We start from the raw sequence: 16,509 nt of genomic DNA, 5'->3' as shown, positions 1-16,509 counted from the left end.
TCTGCCCAGTTAGACTGCACATTGTTATTCGCAATGGCACTTTTTAATCCCGGTGACTTCATAGCTTTGTAATGGAACCAAGGGATTAACTGAGCTGACTCCAAAGAGTGAACGTGCCCTGTGGTACTTCTGCTTTTAACCTGTTTCTTTGCTTCTGCTGTCCCACTGTATTTTGTAATTCATATTATCCTTTGAAGAGTCACTTATATTCTTCTCTGGCTATACGTATCTGCTGTTGATCCATATCAGCAGCTGCTTCTTTGCTTTTAGCTTTGCATCCATCCCAAGGTGTTGGTTCCTGAACAGATGTGAAAACCGGCATGCTTCTTTCCATTCCCATGAACTTACTTTCAAATCCATTTTCTTTTGAAAGCAACAAAGCTGGAGTCAGCTGCTCATTAACTGAGTGGCGTCCTTGTGCTGGAGGCTCAGCTGCTCCAGCACCTGCCTGGAGTGCAGGAGGCCCTGTTTCATCCCTGGCACCTCACAAAGTGAGGCGTGCTCTTGCACATCTGCAAGCCCAGCACTTGCGATGGAAGCAGGAGGAGCAAGAGGTCATGGTGTGTTCAAAGCTAGCCTGGACTACAAGAGGCTTTTTCTCAGATATGTATGTTTGAAGATACAAAACAATAGTCAGCTTTTCCTTTTCAAAAAAAAAAAAGAAGAAGAAAGGAAAGAAAAAGAAAGAATTTTTCTCTTAGTGCCAATAAAATTGAGCTGACCCAAAGATGGGAGCTGTTGCTGTTCACACTTCCTGGAAGGATAGATTGTTAGATGTGGACTTAGCTTTAGGGTTTTGTTGTTTGTCCCAGATTATAAGAACCTGGGTGTTTGGGGTTCCACTGAGCTTTGTTGTTGGTTGTTTGTATTTGACAGCTTTTGCTGTTTTAAAGTAAAGGAGTACTTTACCTTAGACACAAGCAGTATTAGCGGTAAGGCTGAAGAGTCTGTATGTCACCACCAGAGGGCGCCTCTCCAGCCATGTCATGAAGCAACTGTAACTGGAAGGAGTTGTGGTGGCCCATAATGGTAACTCAGAACGGGAAGGTCTCTTAAGGAATACGTTAATTATTTTTTATGGTTTTGTTTTTTTTTTTTTTAAATCTATAAAAACCCAAAATGCATACATTCTCAAAAATGTCAGCCATGTGCATTGTTTCAGCTCTTTTAACGGTTGCATATAATTAATGTATGTGTACACACACATCTGGAAGAAGTCCTGTTGAAAGTTTTTCTTGTCAGTCATTTGCTTTAGCACTTAATCACCTGCCCGTGTGAGAGCAATATGGATCTGTTACTCTGAGTGAGTAGGACATGGTTTTTATCTTTTTTCTTTAAAGTTAGTGTTGGGTTAGGACATACATGTCATGACACCAGTGTAGAAGCCAGAAGAAGACGCTGTGGAGTCAGTTCTCTCCTTACCTCTCCATGGGTTCCAGTACTAGAACTGAGGTCATCAGGCGTGTGTGGCAAGTACCTCTCCCACCGAGCCATCTTCCGGCCTCTCATCGCCTTCCCTATACTTTTGGTGAGCAGCATATTGTTCTGCTCATAGTTAACATTTCTGTAACCATGTTCAGGTAAGACATCCTTTGACTAGAATACTCCAGGTCATTTTCCTTTAAACACTATGGAGGCGTGGGGAAGGCTGAGTCTACAGGATGATACCAGGATAATTGTCCTCAATCGAACCTTCACCTGATGGTCCCTCATGGAAGCTGAAGCACCCCACTTTAGTGAGACTGACTGGCCAGTGAGCTCCCAGAATCTGCTTGTTGTGCCCACAGTGTTGGGTTGACAGAAGAGAGGCACCTTGCCCAGCTTTCATGGAGACATGAACTTAAGTCCTCACCTTACGCACTGGCTATTTCCCCAGCCCAGACTGACCCTCTGTAAGATTGTACCTGTGTCCCTGCCCCTCTGACGGCACTTGATTTAACCAGTCTTAAATTGTTCATAATTTGGCAAATGTTTTTCTTGTTTTCTTATTTTAAAAAAGGTAGGGTCTTGCCCAGACTGGCCTTGAATTCATGACCTCCTGCCACAGCCACCTGAGTATTGGGGTGTACAGATGCATGCCCTGCACACAGCCATTATGTTTTTTATGTGAACATTGCTGATCATTGTAGAATTTTTCCCTCTTTTCTCAGGGCAAAATGAAATGAATGAGCTAGTATTTTCTTTGTATGTCTTTCTGTTGACTTTTTGTTTGGTTTTCATGTCAGTTTATATAAACTTAGTATAATCTTATAGCACTTTCTTCCAGTCATGTGATTCAAATTTATAGTGTTTTATTTATATATTTTTGTTTTATGCAGGCACATCTTCAATTTTTGTATCTAGACTTTAGATCCCCAAAAAAATCCTTTTTACTTTTTTAATTTTTATTTTTATTAATTACACTTTATTCACTTTGTATCCCAGCTGTAGCCCCCTCCTTCACCACCTCCCAATCCTACCATCCCTCCCTCTTCTTCTCCAATGCCACTCCCCCAGTCCAATGATAGGGGAGGTCCTCCTCCCCTTCCATCTGACCCCAGCCTATCGGGACTCATCAGAACTGGCAGCATTGTCCTCCTCTGTTGCCTGGTAAGGCTGCTTCACCTTCAGGTAGAGGTGATCAAAAAGCCAGCCCATGAGTTCATGTCAGAGACGGTCCCTGTTCATATTATTGGGAAACCCTCTTTGACACTGAGCTACCATGGGCTACATCTGTTCAGGAGTTCTAAGTTATCTCCATGCATAGTCCTTGATTGAAGTATCTGTCTCAGAAAAGACCCCTGTGCCCAGATTTTTTGGATCTGTTGCTCTCCGTGTGGAGCTCATGTTCCCGCCCACTTTCTGTCTCCCCCTTTCATAATATTCCCTGCATTCTGCCCAGAGTTTGGCTATAAATCTCAGCATACATTTTGATACCCTCCTAGGTAGTCTTTTAGAGGCCCTCTGTGGTAGGCTCCTGTCCTGTTCCATTTTCTCTCTCTCCTGATATCCATCTCGTTTGCCTTTCTGAATGAAGATTGAATATCTTACCCAGGGTCCTCCTTCTTGATTAGCTTCCTTAGGTGTACAGATTTTAGTATGATTATCCTATATTATATGTCTAATATCCACTTAAAAGTGAGTATATGCCATGTGTGTCTTTCTGCCTCTGGGTTACCTCACTCAGGATGATCTTTTCTAGATCCCACCATTTGCCTGATTTCCTTGTTTTTAATTGCCGAGTAGTATTCCATTGTGTAAATGTACCACAATTTCTGTATCTATTCCTCAACTGGGGGATATCTGGGTTGTTTTCAGCTTCTGGCTATTACAAATAAAGCTGCTACAAACTTGGTTGAGCAAATGTCCTTGTTGTATACTTGAACATCTTTTGGATATATGCCTAGGAGTGGTATATAGCTGGATCTTGAGGTAGCACTATTCCTAATTGTCCGAGAAGGTGCCAGATTGATTTCCAAAGTTGTTGTACAAGTTTATATTCCCATCAGCAATGGAGTAGGGTTCCTCTTTCTCCACATCCTCTCCAGCATGTGTTGTGACCTGATTTTTTTATCTTAGCTATTCTGTTGGGTGTAAGGTGAAATCTCAGGGTCATTTTGATTTGCATTTCCCTGATAAATAAGGACTTTGATAATTTCTTTAAGTCTTTCTCTGCCATTTGATATTCCTCTATTGAGAATTCTTTGTTTAGCTCTGTACCCCATTTTTTAATTGGATTACTTGATTTGTTGCTGTTTAACTTCTTTAGTTTTTTATATATTCTGGATATTAGCACTCTGTCAGATAAAGGGTTGGTAAAGATCCTTTCCCAATCTGTGGGCTGTCGTTTTGTTCTGACGACAGTGTCTTTTGCTTTACAGGAGCTTTTCAGTTTCTTGAGGTCCTATATATTGATTGTTGATCTTAGAGCCTGTGCTTTTGGTATTCTGTTCAGGAAGGTGATTCCTTTTGTTTGTTTGGTTGGTTGGTTGGTTGGTTGGTTGGTTGGTTGGTTTTTTTCAGATGTTTAACCAATTTATCCTATACTGGGTTTTTTTTTTTTTTTTTTTGGATTTTGTTTTTGTTTTCATACTCTTGTTTTGTTTGTTTGAATAGACTCTGTCCCTCTCTCCTCTGTCCAGTGTTGTCCTGGTACTCACTCTGTAACCTAGACTGGCCCCAAACTTAAATTTCCCCTCTGTCTTCTAATTGTTGTATTACTGGTATATGCCACCAGACCTGGCTTGTAGTACACTCCTTTTATTTTTAAGACTTTCACTTTTGAGAGAGAAAGAGAGAGAGAGAGAAAAGAATTCAGGTACCTATGGAGGCTGTAAGATCCCCAGAGCTGGAGTTACAGGTGGCTGTGAGTTGCTAACATGGGTGCTAGGAGCCAGACTCTGGTCCTCTGCAGGAGCGATAGCATCTTTAGCGACTGAGCCTTTTCTCTGTCCCCCATATGACTTCTTATATATTTTATCTATTTTGATGTTTTGCCTGCATGTCCGTCTATGCACCACTTTAATGCCTGGTGCCATGGAAGCCACAAGAGGGCGTCCGAGCCCCTGAAACTAGAGTTACAGATGACTGTTAGTGAGTTCAGCCCAGGTCCTCTGGAAGAGCAGCCACTCTTAACTGCTGAGCCACCTCTCTAGCTGTACTCCTGTTCTTTTTAAATTACCCTGACTTTATGATATACTTTGATGGAAGCATATTTCTTACTTGGTGATTATTTTGAAATAATTTCAAAGTTAATTTTTTGTAAGTTAATACTTTAGGCAATTTACATTTTCTAACCCAGAAAATAGAAATGTGACAGCATGTAGACCAGATCATGTAGCAAGAGCCCATCCATTTATTGTCATCCTGCCTCCTTTGTGACAGAAGTGTACTAGTAACCTTGTTATGTAAAGAGATATCCTGTAAGTCAGGTAACTTGGAGGATAATCAGTCCTTAAACTAGTTTTGTTTCGGCTTTTTTTAAAAATAAAAAGTGCATGTGTATGTACGTAACATTATATTTTGTTCTTTTTCAGTTTCAGAAGACAAGTATTATCTTTAAATCTGAATGGGTGTAATTCATTAATGAAAAAATTACAACATCTTTTTGCTTTTTTGGCTCATACACAAGTGAGTATGTGTGTTATATGTACATATAAACTGCATGATCTTTAAACTACATATTATCTTAATGAGTTTTGGGGGAGGGTGTTTTGGTGGGTTCGTTGGTTGGTTGGTTTTTCAGACAGAGTTTCTCTGTGTAGCCCTGGCTGGAACTCAGAGATCCTCCTGCCTCTGCCTCCTGAGTGCTGGGATTAAAGATGTGCTCCACACCACCTGGTTTTTCTCTGTTTTCTCTTAGTTACCTTTTCATTGTAATTGCAGGTCTTTATTCCTCTCTTAAGCTCTTAAACTTGAAATTTTGTGGTGATCTTTCATATCCACAGGTCAATTCAGGGACATCAGCTTGAGGCAGTGGCTGAAGGTCATGTAGTAGAGAGCTTCTGCCTGTAGTCTGTGGTGAGATCTAACGGGGACCCTGCTTCCAAGGAACTTCTATCTAAGGCTTGGACATAAATAGAATTCATGTATGTCACTCATGTAGCACATAAATCTTTATTTTTCTGGTTCACTGTGATTGCCATTGTCTCACAGTATGACCTATTGTCGGGAAAGAGCAGTTGTTAGGACTAGAATAAATTTCTTTTGTTCTTTTTCTTGTTTGTGTTTTGGCTTTTGTTTAGTTTTTCCAAGCAGGGTTTCTCTGTGTAGACCTGGCTGTCCTTGACTCACTTTGTAGATCAGGATGGCCTATAGAGATCCACCTGCCCCTGCCTTTCAGAGTGCTGGGATTATGAGCATGTGTGCCACTGTGCCCAGCTAGAATAAATTTCTTAAATGGAAAGAATAAAAGCAAGGATGACGTAGCATTAGAATCAGTTGTGTACTCAGAAATAATATTCTCCTGGAAGAAATATGTTAACAAATTAACATATCAGTACCCGAGGAAATGAAAACTGCCTCTTAGCCAGGTGTAGTGGCACATTTCTATGATCCCAGTATTCAGGAGGTGGAGACAAGAGGATCAGACAAAAGTCTTAGGCCAGTCATGACTACAAAAGCAGTATTAGACTGTAATCAAAACAAACAAACAAAAAACCTCTCTCTCCTCACATATTGTTTTCCAGTAATTTACTAATTAATTGTCTGTATTTACTTTCTACATAAACATGTATGTGCATCTGGGCAGATGTGTATTCTTCATTTATGTAATCAGAACGATTAGGAAAGAAAACCTTAGGAACTTTCCTCACTTTCAAGAAAGATGATTTTGCTGGGCATGGTAATACATGTCATTAATCCCATCACTCAAGAGGCAGGTGGATCTCTGAATTCAGGACCAGCTTGGTCTATACAGTGAGTTCCAGGACAGGCTGTGTAGTTAGACCCTGCATCAAAAAGGGGGGAGGGTTAGCAAGAAAGCCTCGCTGAGGTTCTGTCACTGTAGAGACCTTGTCAGATAGCACAACAATAGGGTTACTTTAGGTAGGCAGATGTTCCCGCATAGGTGAAAGACTTTTTCTCTTACTAGGAAAGCTGATGCTTAGCTTAGCAAGCATTAACATTTTTCTAGCCCTTATGCAGTCTTCTTATTTTCTTCATCCTCAAAAGCAAAGTCTACTGACAGAAATGTCTCCAGTTGGCTGAGAAAAAAAAAAACTTATTCTGAGGTTGGCACTAGGATGCTGACCCTTTCTTCAGAGTGCTATAGAATAAGTCTTAACACATGTAAAATTTTTCTTAACTGTTGCTTTATGCCACAAATATTTAAAATATTGTGAGAATCCAGATTTTCAGGTCATTATCAGGTCTTTTTATGTCTGTGCAGTACCATGTGAAAATGCCTGGGATTTGAGCCTGGGTGACCCTAGAGTCCATTATCAAATACCATTGCACTTCTGAAGGAAGAGAGGGGAAAAGAAAAAGAGGTGGGGAAGAAAGGAAAGGAAAGGAAGCAAGCAGAGAGAAATGGAGAGCAAGAGATAATCAAGGTCTTAACAAGCATGCTCTTTCCATACGTGGATGACAGAAATCCCCAGCAAAATAGATGTGCATGACTCCTGTTGCTCTTTTGCACAACACACACACACACCATTCTCGTTTGTTAACATCTTTCTCACATTGAGTTTTTCGAAAACCTTAGGGACTCAAATACATGAGTGTCATAGAGGGATATATCAGGGATGGTATGTCAAGAGTGGAGACATCTGAGACCTGTTGTGGTCACCCCTGCTGCCTGCTTGGCTGTTTGATATGAGCCGGTCCCATGGCTTTTCTGCTTGTCAGTTCTATGCAGAATTCATTTGTGACTGGAGCTTGCTTAGTGTGAAAGTTTCCTCTGCCTCTGGCACACTTTGATAGAAATGGAGTGTGGGATAATTTTAAGTAATCTTTATGAGTCAGTTACTGATTTGTACCATAAGTCACTTTCTTGCATTTTCCAGAGGGAAGCGTACGCACCTCGGATATTTTTTGAGGCTTCCAGACCACCATGGTTTACTCCCAGGTCACAACAAGACTGCTCTGAGTACCTCAGGTTTCTGCTGGACAGGTACAAAGTATTTTAAACTTCATTTGAACTGTGTCATCTCTTAGTACATCTGTTCCCCTTAATACTGATTTTTAAAGCACATTTTCAGAGTTGATCTTTAAAACACCCTAATATGAACAGTGGACACCCTGCGCTACTTGTTCTTGTTTGGTTTTTGTTTTGGACGCTTTCACTTTAGAGTACCTGTTATCAAAATATAGTAACAGGGTTCCTAAGGGGCTACCAAAACCTCAGAAATCTGTCAAGTCCCCTTTTAACTACATATCTATGGGAGCTCAGGTTTTCTTCTCATATTTCATCTTTAAAAAGGAGATACGAATAAGGAAGTATGCGGTACAGATTCCAGTGTCCAGTTGTCTTCTATGAAGCCAGATGCTTAGATGCTCAAAAAATGTAAAGAGTGCCACTCACTTAAAATACTACAGATTAATTTTTGATGTTTAAATATATTTTATTGTTTTTAATATAGTCAATATCAATTATATATACATACGTATGTATATATGTACCTACTTTTCTATTTCTTGGAAAAATACCTACATAGAGGTAAAATCAACATAAAGGAGAAGAATGTATTTTGGCTCAAGTTTAAGAGAACCTGTAGTCTATCGTGGAAGAGAATTCAGGGCAGCAGGAGTTTAGGACCAGCCTGGCAGCTGGAAGCAGAGGGAGAACAGAAAGTGGGGCCAAGCTATAAAATCTTAGCGCCTGTCCTCAGCAGTGTGCTTCAGCAAGGCGACACCTCCTAAATATTCCATGACCTTCCAGAACAGCGCCACCAAGTAGAGATGCTGGTTCAGTAGGGTTTGTTTTGCTTTTGTTTTTTTTTTAAATGAATATTAAGGTGCCCTGAGACCAAAATCATAAGAAACAATTTGTAATTATAAGGGCTTGGTATGTTGTAGTGTCTTTTTACCACTTAATTAATAATAAAACCTATTATATCTATATATTTCTCTGTCTCTTCCTTTCTGTGGTATGAATAACTAGGAAAGTTAAGTCAGCCTGGACATCCTTCCTTTTTTCAGTGTAGTCATCAGTTTCTTGGTGCTAGGCTACTGCAGTGTCAAGCACATAAGGAATGTGTGAGACGGCGCAGCAGTGTGATGTGCTGTAAACAGCAGTGCAGAGAACATGAGATGGGTGTGTAGAGTGGGCAGAGTCTTCTAAGGCTTTCCTAGACTACGTTAAACTTGGCTATGTGATGATGTACCCTCTTGCAGACTCCATGAAGAAGAGAAGATCTTGCGCGTTGAGTCCTCACACAAACCTTCTGAAGGTCTGGGCTGTGTTGAAACCTCTTCACAAGAAGTAGCCAGTAACGTTGCTCTGCCATCAGAGTCTCCCGGCACCAGGGCCGGTGAGAAAACGCTAATAGAGAAAATGTTCGGGGGAAAGCTACGGACTCACATCTGCTGCCTGAACTGCAGGAGTACCTCACAGAAAGTGGAGGCCTTCACAGATCTTTCACTAGCCTTTTGTCCTACCCCTTCTGTGGAAGACTTGTCTTTCCAAGATCCAGCTTCATTACCCGGTGCACAAGATGATGATGGGCTAATGCAAACCAGTGTCGCTGACCCACAAGAAGAGCCAGTAGTTTATAATCCAGCAACAGCTGCCTTTGTCTGTGACTCAGCTGTGAATCAAAGATTATTAGGCAGTCCTCCTGTTGAGTTTCACTGTGCAGAAAATACTTCTGTCCCTAGTGAATCTGCAAAGATTCTCGTCAGTAAAGATGTACCTCAGAATCCAGGAGGTGAAACCACACCTTCAGTAACTGACTTACTAAACTATTTTTTGGCTCCAGAGATTCTTACTGGTGACAACCAGTATTATTGTGAAAACTGTGCCTCTCTACAGAATGCTGAGAAAACCATGCAAATCACAGAGGAACCTGAGTACCTTATCCTTACGCTCCTGAGGTTCTCATATGATCAGAAGTACCACGTGAGAAGAAAAATTTTAGACAATGTGTCACTGCCACTGGTTTTGGAGTTGCCTGTTAAAAGAACTGCTTCCTTCTCCTCCTTGTCGGAAAGCTGGTCTGTGGAGGCTGACTTCAATGATATTAATGAGAACCTCGCTAAGAAGTTAAAACCTGGCCCTGAAGATGCCTTCTGCCCCAAGGTGGTGCCCTACCTGCTAAGTTCTGTTGTTGTGCACTCTGGTGTGTCCTCGGAGAGTGGCCATTACTATTCTTACGCCAGAAACATAACAGGTTCAGGGTCCTCACACCAGATGTGCCCCCAGTCTGAAAGTCTGGCACTAACACCATCCCAGAGTTGTTTACGAGGCGGAGAAAGCCCCAGTACAGTCATTGAGCAGGACTTGGAAAACAAGGAAACGTCACAGGAGTGGTTTTTGTTTAATGACAGCAGGGTGACATTTACTTCATTTCAGTCAGTCCAGAAAATCACAAGTAGGTTTCCAAAAGACACGGCTTACGTGCTTTTGTACAAAAAACAGGGCCGTGCTAATGGCTTACGCAGTGACAATCCAGCCAGTGGCGTCTGGGTCAATGGAGATCCACCACTGCAGAAAGAGCTAATGGATGCCATAACGAAGGACAACAAACTGTATTTACAGGTGAGTTGCAAGCACAAGGGTCATTCCTGAACAATATTAAATACTACGAAGTTAATATGGTAATTTCACACTTGGCACATTTTCCAGGGATACTGAAGCTTAAATCTGGATGTGTATATTTCAACTGGGAAATGTGTGAAAGGTACCAGTTATCTGCAATTTAGGAGACATTATTTTTAATTACAAAACTGCCTCAGTTACTTGTAGCGGCAAAAGATAATCTTTTCTAATTAAAATGATATCAGATCATGCCATACAGAGAGAGAAAGTGTAATGGAATATAAGTGCACAGCTCCTCTGCCCCGCTATTCCACCTGCAGAGAAGACAGCTGCTACTTTTTGTTTGTTTGTTTGTTTGTTTTTATTTATTGTGAGGGGCAGTGCACACGTGGAGGTCAAGGACAACTTTGTAGAGTCAGTTCTCTTCCTCCTCCCTCTACATGGTTCTTTTAAACCCAGGCCCTTAGGTTTGGACAGCAAACACACAAAACCACCTCACTGGCCCACAATTAAATTTGATGTTAATTCCTGCAGGTTCTTTTTGTCAGTGTGTTAACAGAAAATGACATTCAGATGAATCAGATAAAAAAGTTGATGAATGTGTGCAGGTTGTTTGTGTGTGTTCTTCAAGGGTCTACCACAGAGCCAAGGGATTGTAGAACACTTACTAAGTAAAAGCTGAGGAGTAAAACTTTCATATGAGATGAATTTATATTCTTTCAAGAAACTATTTCCTTTAATGTTAATTGAAGTCTTTCTTCAAGTTATTTTTTGTGAAATTTTCCAACTTCCTGTCAGTGAAAAGAGCCAGCAGAAGCTAGGAATGATAGTGAGTGTGTACCACCAAGCCTAGCATTGAAGGAACTGGAGGCAGGAAGATTACCAGGTGGGGGCTGGCATACGACACATAAAGAGACCCTCTCCCTAAAACAAAAAAAGAATCCACAGTAACTTGTAGATTAAATTACAGGAGTAATAATTGGCTAGCTCAAGTAAGTTCATGAGCTTAAATGGTAACTTTAAGTTTTATGTTTGAAATCACAGAAGCCATAAAATGCTAAAAGAAGAAATGAGCCATCAGTACTGATTTTTATGGAAAATTTTTTTCAAAGCCTTACAGATTTATTGAATTATAAAATATTCAAAGGATGCTACATTTTATAGGGGTATGGCAGTATTCGAGAGTGTTATAAAAATTAATTAGCTTTACAAAGTAATTAGAATTTTAGAACTGGCCTGATTAGCGTTAATGCTCATCCAGGTGGCTTAATCTCCAGGTGATAGAAATAGGTGTATGCAGTCATCTCTTCCTGCCTGGTTTCACTTAACACTACAAACCACCACAGTATTTATAGGTTGGAGAGGTAGAGTGGAGAACAGAGGGCCAAGCTGAATGGGAAAATCTATAGCATAAAATATACTGCATAGCCCAGCACAGCCTGCCCTCCTGTAGTAAACAGGTTTTCATTGTTAGGATGATTAGTAGATGAGAAGCTTTTCCCATGATTGAGCTGCCAGGCATGTTTTAGAGCCACAGCTATTCCACTTGGAATGCAGTCTGGGTCTGTATGTTCTTCTGGCTTACCTGTTCCTCTGGCCACATGGTATTTGAACATGAGGCCTTTCTTTTCAGTGTTGATTTTAGGTCCAGTTTACCACACTGCTATGTGCTTCTGCCATTATTTATTTACAGTTGCTCTTTGTAAAACTGAATTTTTTTTTTTTTTTACTCTTTACATTTTTTGCATGAGCATATGTGTATGCATTCATATTGTTCACATGTGGAAGTGGGAGAACAGTGTGTGGAAGTCAGTGCTTTGCTTGGACCATGTGGGCTCCAGAGTCGGAACTCATCAGGCCAGCTCATCTTCCCAGGAACAATATTTTAAGATAAAATCATTAGTATTTACAGCACCCAGCATGTACCTGGAACAAATACCACTGATTTCCTGGGAGACTTTTCAATAAACTAATAGTAGAGTTCTAAATACCACTGTGAAGAAGAGATGGGCTTCATTTGCTCATTGGTGTTTCTCAACTCTTTACCCTAAGGAAGCAATAGGGAGGAAACTCAGGCATGTGTAGTGATTTCTCACACTTCCAAAATTGATTATAGCTGTTAAGGAATGTCATTCCTTTTATAATAGAGTGTTTTCAGAAGCTTTGTTATCCTCTGTTGTAAAGTGTCACTCTCTAGAGTTATATCAGGATTTTGCCCTCTGCATCGTTTGCAGCATGTACTTCAGTGGGAGTTAACAAAGATAGATGTCAGTGTTTACTTTATTTTGTTTTTTGGAAATAGGGTTTCTCTGTATAGCCCTGGCTGTCCTAGAACTGTGTTGACCAAGCTGACCTCAAACATTGCCTCCTAAGTACTGGGATTAAAAACATGTGCTTGGTGTCAATGTCTTTAAGTGTCGTAAATGGAGAGTCCTTGTTTGATAAAGACTAAGGGTTAGATTTGTATGTGTGCCTTACTCACCCATTGTACTCAGCGTTCTAATTCAGATCGTAAACATTACTTCTTATTTTAGGAGCAAGAATTGAATGCTCGAGCCCGGGCTCTACAAGCTGCATCTACTTCATGTTCATTTCGGCCCAATGGATTTGACGACAATGATCCACCAGGAAGCTGTGGGCCGACTGGTGGAGGGGGCGGAGGAGGATTTAATGCAGTTGGCAGACTCGTGTTCTGACCTGAGAGAGCTGGCAGTGCGTCTGGTCACAGAACATCAGTACTGCAGCTGTTCCATGTCAGGCTGCAGCCCATAGCTTACCTATCCTCTATTTTTCTCTTCAGCAGACCCGAGTACTTTCAGAAAAATACACTCAGTGGTTGTTTTTATTTTCTTGACAAAAATGCATCATGGAAAAAAAAATCTACCTCTTAAACTTCCATTTGCATTTATGGTTAGACATGCTTGACCAAAAATGTTGAGAGGAAAGGAGTGTACCTGGTCTCTATAATTAAGCTGCATTAAATTTGGTAGAAGGATTTAAGTGGTGTATTTTCAGTTTTACTGAACGAAAATAATTCTTTTAGCATTCTTTATAAAAGAATTGAAGCTAGAGATTCAACATAGGTTGTTTTAAGAAAAGTGAAAAATCTTTGTTTCTGGTATCATTACCCCATTATTAAATTCAAGTCTTTGAAAACAGTAGAGATGATCAGTCTCTATGGAGGCAATAACAGTTTTAACTTGAGCCACCAGCCTTTGGGGCTTTTGCTTATGCTGTCCTCAGCATCGCCTAGTTTCAAGAACAAGTGTCTTTAAAGGATTATTTACACATGTGCCGAGGAAGCCTGCAGAAGGTGCATGATGCTGTGGGGCTGTGTTTTAACCTGTGTAGTGTTTCCAGTTGTCCAAGGACTTTTAAGATCCTGTTCCGGGGAGTGTATCTCCTGTGTGCTTCAACGGAGGCGAGTCCTGTATGTGCCTTGCAGTACTATAATTCAAAAATAGGTTATCTTTGGCTGCAGTAAGTTTTCTAAAACAAAATGTTAGGAAGTAATTTTGTGCTAACATTAAGATTATAATTTTTTAAAGGTATTAGATTTTTCAGAAGTAAAAATCTGATGGTTCTAAACCAGTAAGTGTAATGGTAAATTTCTAACTCTTAGAAAAATTCAGATGAAATGAAGCTAGTTTAAGTAAAAAACAAAAACTTCAATTGATTTGTTACTTAATCCTCAAAACATTAAACATTGATAACATTTTTAGAGTTGTATATTTGGGGTTTTTTCCTTTGTTTGAGACACATGCCTTACACAGTTTCTGCTTCATAAAATATTAAAATGCCACACCCCACCATCCCTGCTATCCTTTTTCACTTTTTCCTTTTTGGTGCTGGGGGTGTTTCATGTGTGTGTGTTTGGTTTGGTTTGGTTTGGTTTGGTTTGGTTTGGTTTGGTTTGGTTTGGTTTGGTTTGGTTTGGTTTGGTTTGGTTTGGTCTGGCTTGGTTTGGCTTGGTTTGGTTTGGCTTGGTTTGGCTTGGTTTGGCTTGGTTGGTTTTCATGGTTCTGTTTTTGGCAGGAAGCTGGCACCTGTCACTCCTCCTGGGTCTTGATTATATAGTACTCAAGTGTTGTCCCAAATATCCTTCTTCCTGTCTGGTCTAACACATCCATGACCATGTATTGTTCTGAAGATCACTCACGTATCTATTTTAAAAACACTTTAAGGAAATGGTCTTTGGTGACTTAAGGTTTATCTTTTTCCCAAGCTTTTGTAACGGGGATTAAAAACAACTCCTCATCTTCATCCTGCTACCTCCCAGCCCTAGCCTGTGTCCAGTCACCAGGAAAGTTCTGAAAGCAGGCTAGTCTCTTGCTGGAAATGCCTTACAGATTGAGGAAAGCTGCTCTCCCCTTCCAGGGACGACCTGTGGGCTTCCTGCAGTCCTGACCAGGCTTTCCCGGGTTACCCTGTGTTTGGTTAGCCATAGGCTGGATGGTAACTTACAACCAGATTGTGTCAGTCTATCATTTGCTGAAACTGATAATTCATTCAGCACTTGAGTTAATATTGGTTAAGGTGCTAATGGAACATCTGCAAAGGCAGTCAGCCCCAGTTTTCCTTGTGACTATCAAAGATCTCCAGTGTTTTTTGTGTGCCAAACAGTACTATTGAATTGCAAATGAGAAAGTGTAAATTCCAGTAATAATACTAGGATTATTCAAATTTTAATTGACTAACCAGTGCCCAAATTGAGGGCTTTCTTTTAGGATCAGGAATGTAGCACGCTAATGGCTTGCTAGATTTGATACACTTGGAAAGGGAGAGAGCTCCCTGCTGAGAAGCCCACCCAGCTGAACTTAGAGAGACTGCTGCACCTCGCACATCCGCACATCCGTTACTGCTACCTCATTTATACAGTGACACAGGCCTCCCTGCCGCCTGCACCTCCAGGTCCTCCTCACATTCACTCTTTGTGAATGTTGTCAGTGTCTCATGCTAAAGGCTGGCCAGAGGACCATTGTTAACTTCTGTTCAGTTCAATCAGCTCAAATGAAACTGCCCATTGCTGCTAAAGAGAACGTGTATTAGGCTTCACTATAACCCAGAAGGTACAGTACACATGTAAGTCTGTGCCCCTGAAAGATGTCTCTCAATATCTCCCGCCCGTGCCCCCCCCCCCCCCGCAAAAAAAAAATGCAAGGAACAAAATATATATAGGGCTTGAAAGCCCATTTAGTGACTGTAAAAGTCTTGAATCCTGACATTCACGGCGCCACTTGGAGGAATGAACCTGGCTTGAGGCATCAACTTCCATTGAATAGGCAGAGGCTCTTCCTTAAGAAGCCATAGGAGTCCTTTAGTGGCGACACAAGGCTCCCTCATTGTGTGTCTTAGACGTAGTATTGAGATCCTTCTGGCATTTCAAGCAGTTCATCAGATCACATCTAGGAAGAAAAAAATTTTAGTCTTAGATCTATTTTGGGGATCAATAAAATAAGTCATTGTGAAAAGGTGCTTGCCACCAGGCTTGAGGACCTGACGTCAATCTTCAGGATCCACATGCTGGGAAGAACCAGCTTCTACAAGCTGTCTTCTGGTCTCCACACATACGAATTGGCATAAGCACACCCATCCACATACATACACATACTAGAAACAAAACTATGGTCGGTTTTCTTTGCCCATTTAACTGTTTTGTTTTTGTTTTTTGAGACAGGGTTTCTCTGTGTGGGGCCCAGGCTGGCCTTGAACTCAGAAAGATCTGGGTGCCTCTGCCTCAATTACTGGGAAGGTAAAAAAAGGTGTGCACCACCACACCTGGCCCTTAAAAAAATCCTTAACTGGCCCTTAACTGTTCTTTTATGATGGTGTTGTCTACAAAAATATTTTTCACGTACTGCCCCTTTAATGCTATCCTTCTATAAATGAAGATTGGATGCTTATTCTGTGCCCAACACTGTAAGAAGGAAGAAGTTGGTACAGCTTGTCCAGTTACTGGAAGTCTTTGACTCTTGTTTTGTTCAAGGTATATACATTGCATAGTACAGTCTCTATATACTAGAGCACTTTTTGAGGGAATGTCTCAATGAAAACATTTCTATGTAGCATCTTCTCTCAAGAACGCTATACTTCAGGCCTGGGGTTATAGTTCACTGGCAGAGCTTGCCTACCATGCACAAATCCCTGGATTTTATTCCAAGCATCACCCACACCTTTAATCTCAGTGCTTGGGAGGTGGAGGCAAAGTCATCCTCAGCTACATAGTTCAGGACCAGCCTGGGGCAAATGAGACCCTGTCTTTTAAAAAAAAAAAAAAAAATCTTTATGTATTTCACTATAGTGTTTTGCTTCTACTGAGTTTGGACTTCTGA

The 16,509-nt window shown here is 40.9% G+C and overlaps 1 protein-coding gene across 1 annotated transcript in view; it reads left to right on the top strand.

Moving 5' to 3' along the window:
* The window catches only part of Usp38 (ubiquitin specific peptidase 38), a 33,292-nt gene extending 19,303 nt beyond the window's left edge, over nucleotides 1–13,989 (top strand). Inside the window, exons 7-10 of the mRNA XM_021648613.2 lie at nucleotides 5,016–5,109; nucleotides 7,485–7,591; nucleotides 8,815–10,177; nucleotides 12,712–13,989. Coding sequence (XP_021504288.1) covers nucleotides 5,016–5,109; nucleotides 7,485–7,591; nucleotides 8,815–10,177; nucleotides 12,712–12,873 — 1,726 coding nt within the window. The 3' untranslated portion in view covers nucleotides 12,874–13,989. The remainder of the gene's footprint in view (nucleotides 1–5,015; nucleotides 5,110–7,484; nucleotides 7,592–8,814; nucleotides 10,178–12,711) is intronic.
* The last annotated feature ends 2,520 nt before the right edge of the window (nucleotides 13,990–16,509 follow it).

Source organism: Meriones unguiculatus, chromosome 10, assembly GCF_030254825.1.
Source record: "Meriones unguiculatus strain TT.TT164.6M chromosome 10, Bangor_MerUng_6.1, whole genome shotgun sequence".
Taxonomy (NCBI): domain Eukaryota; kingdom Metazoa; phylum Chordata; class Mammalia; order Rodentia; family Muridae; genus Meriones; species Meriones unguiculatus.
Note: the sequence above shows the minus strand (reverse complement) of the source record. Positions and strands in the feature narration are given on the sequence as shown.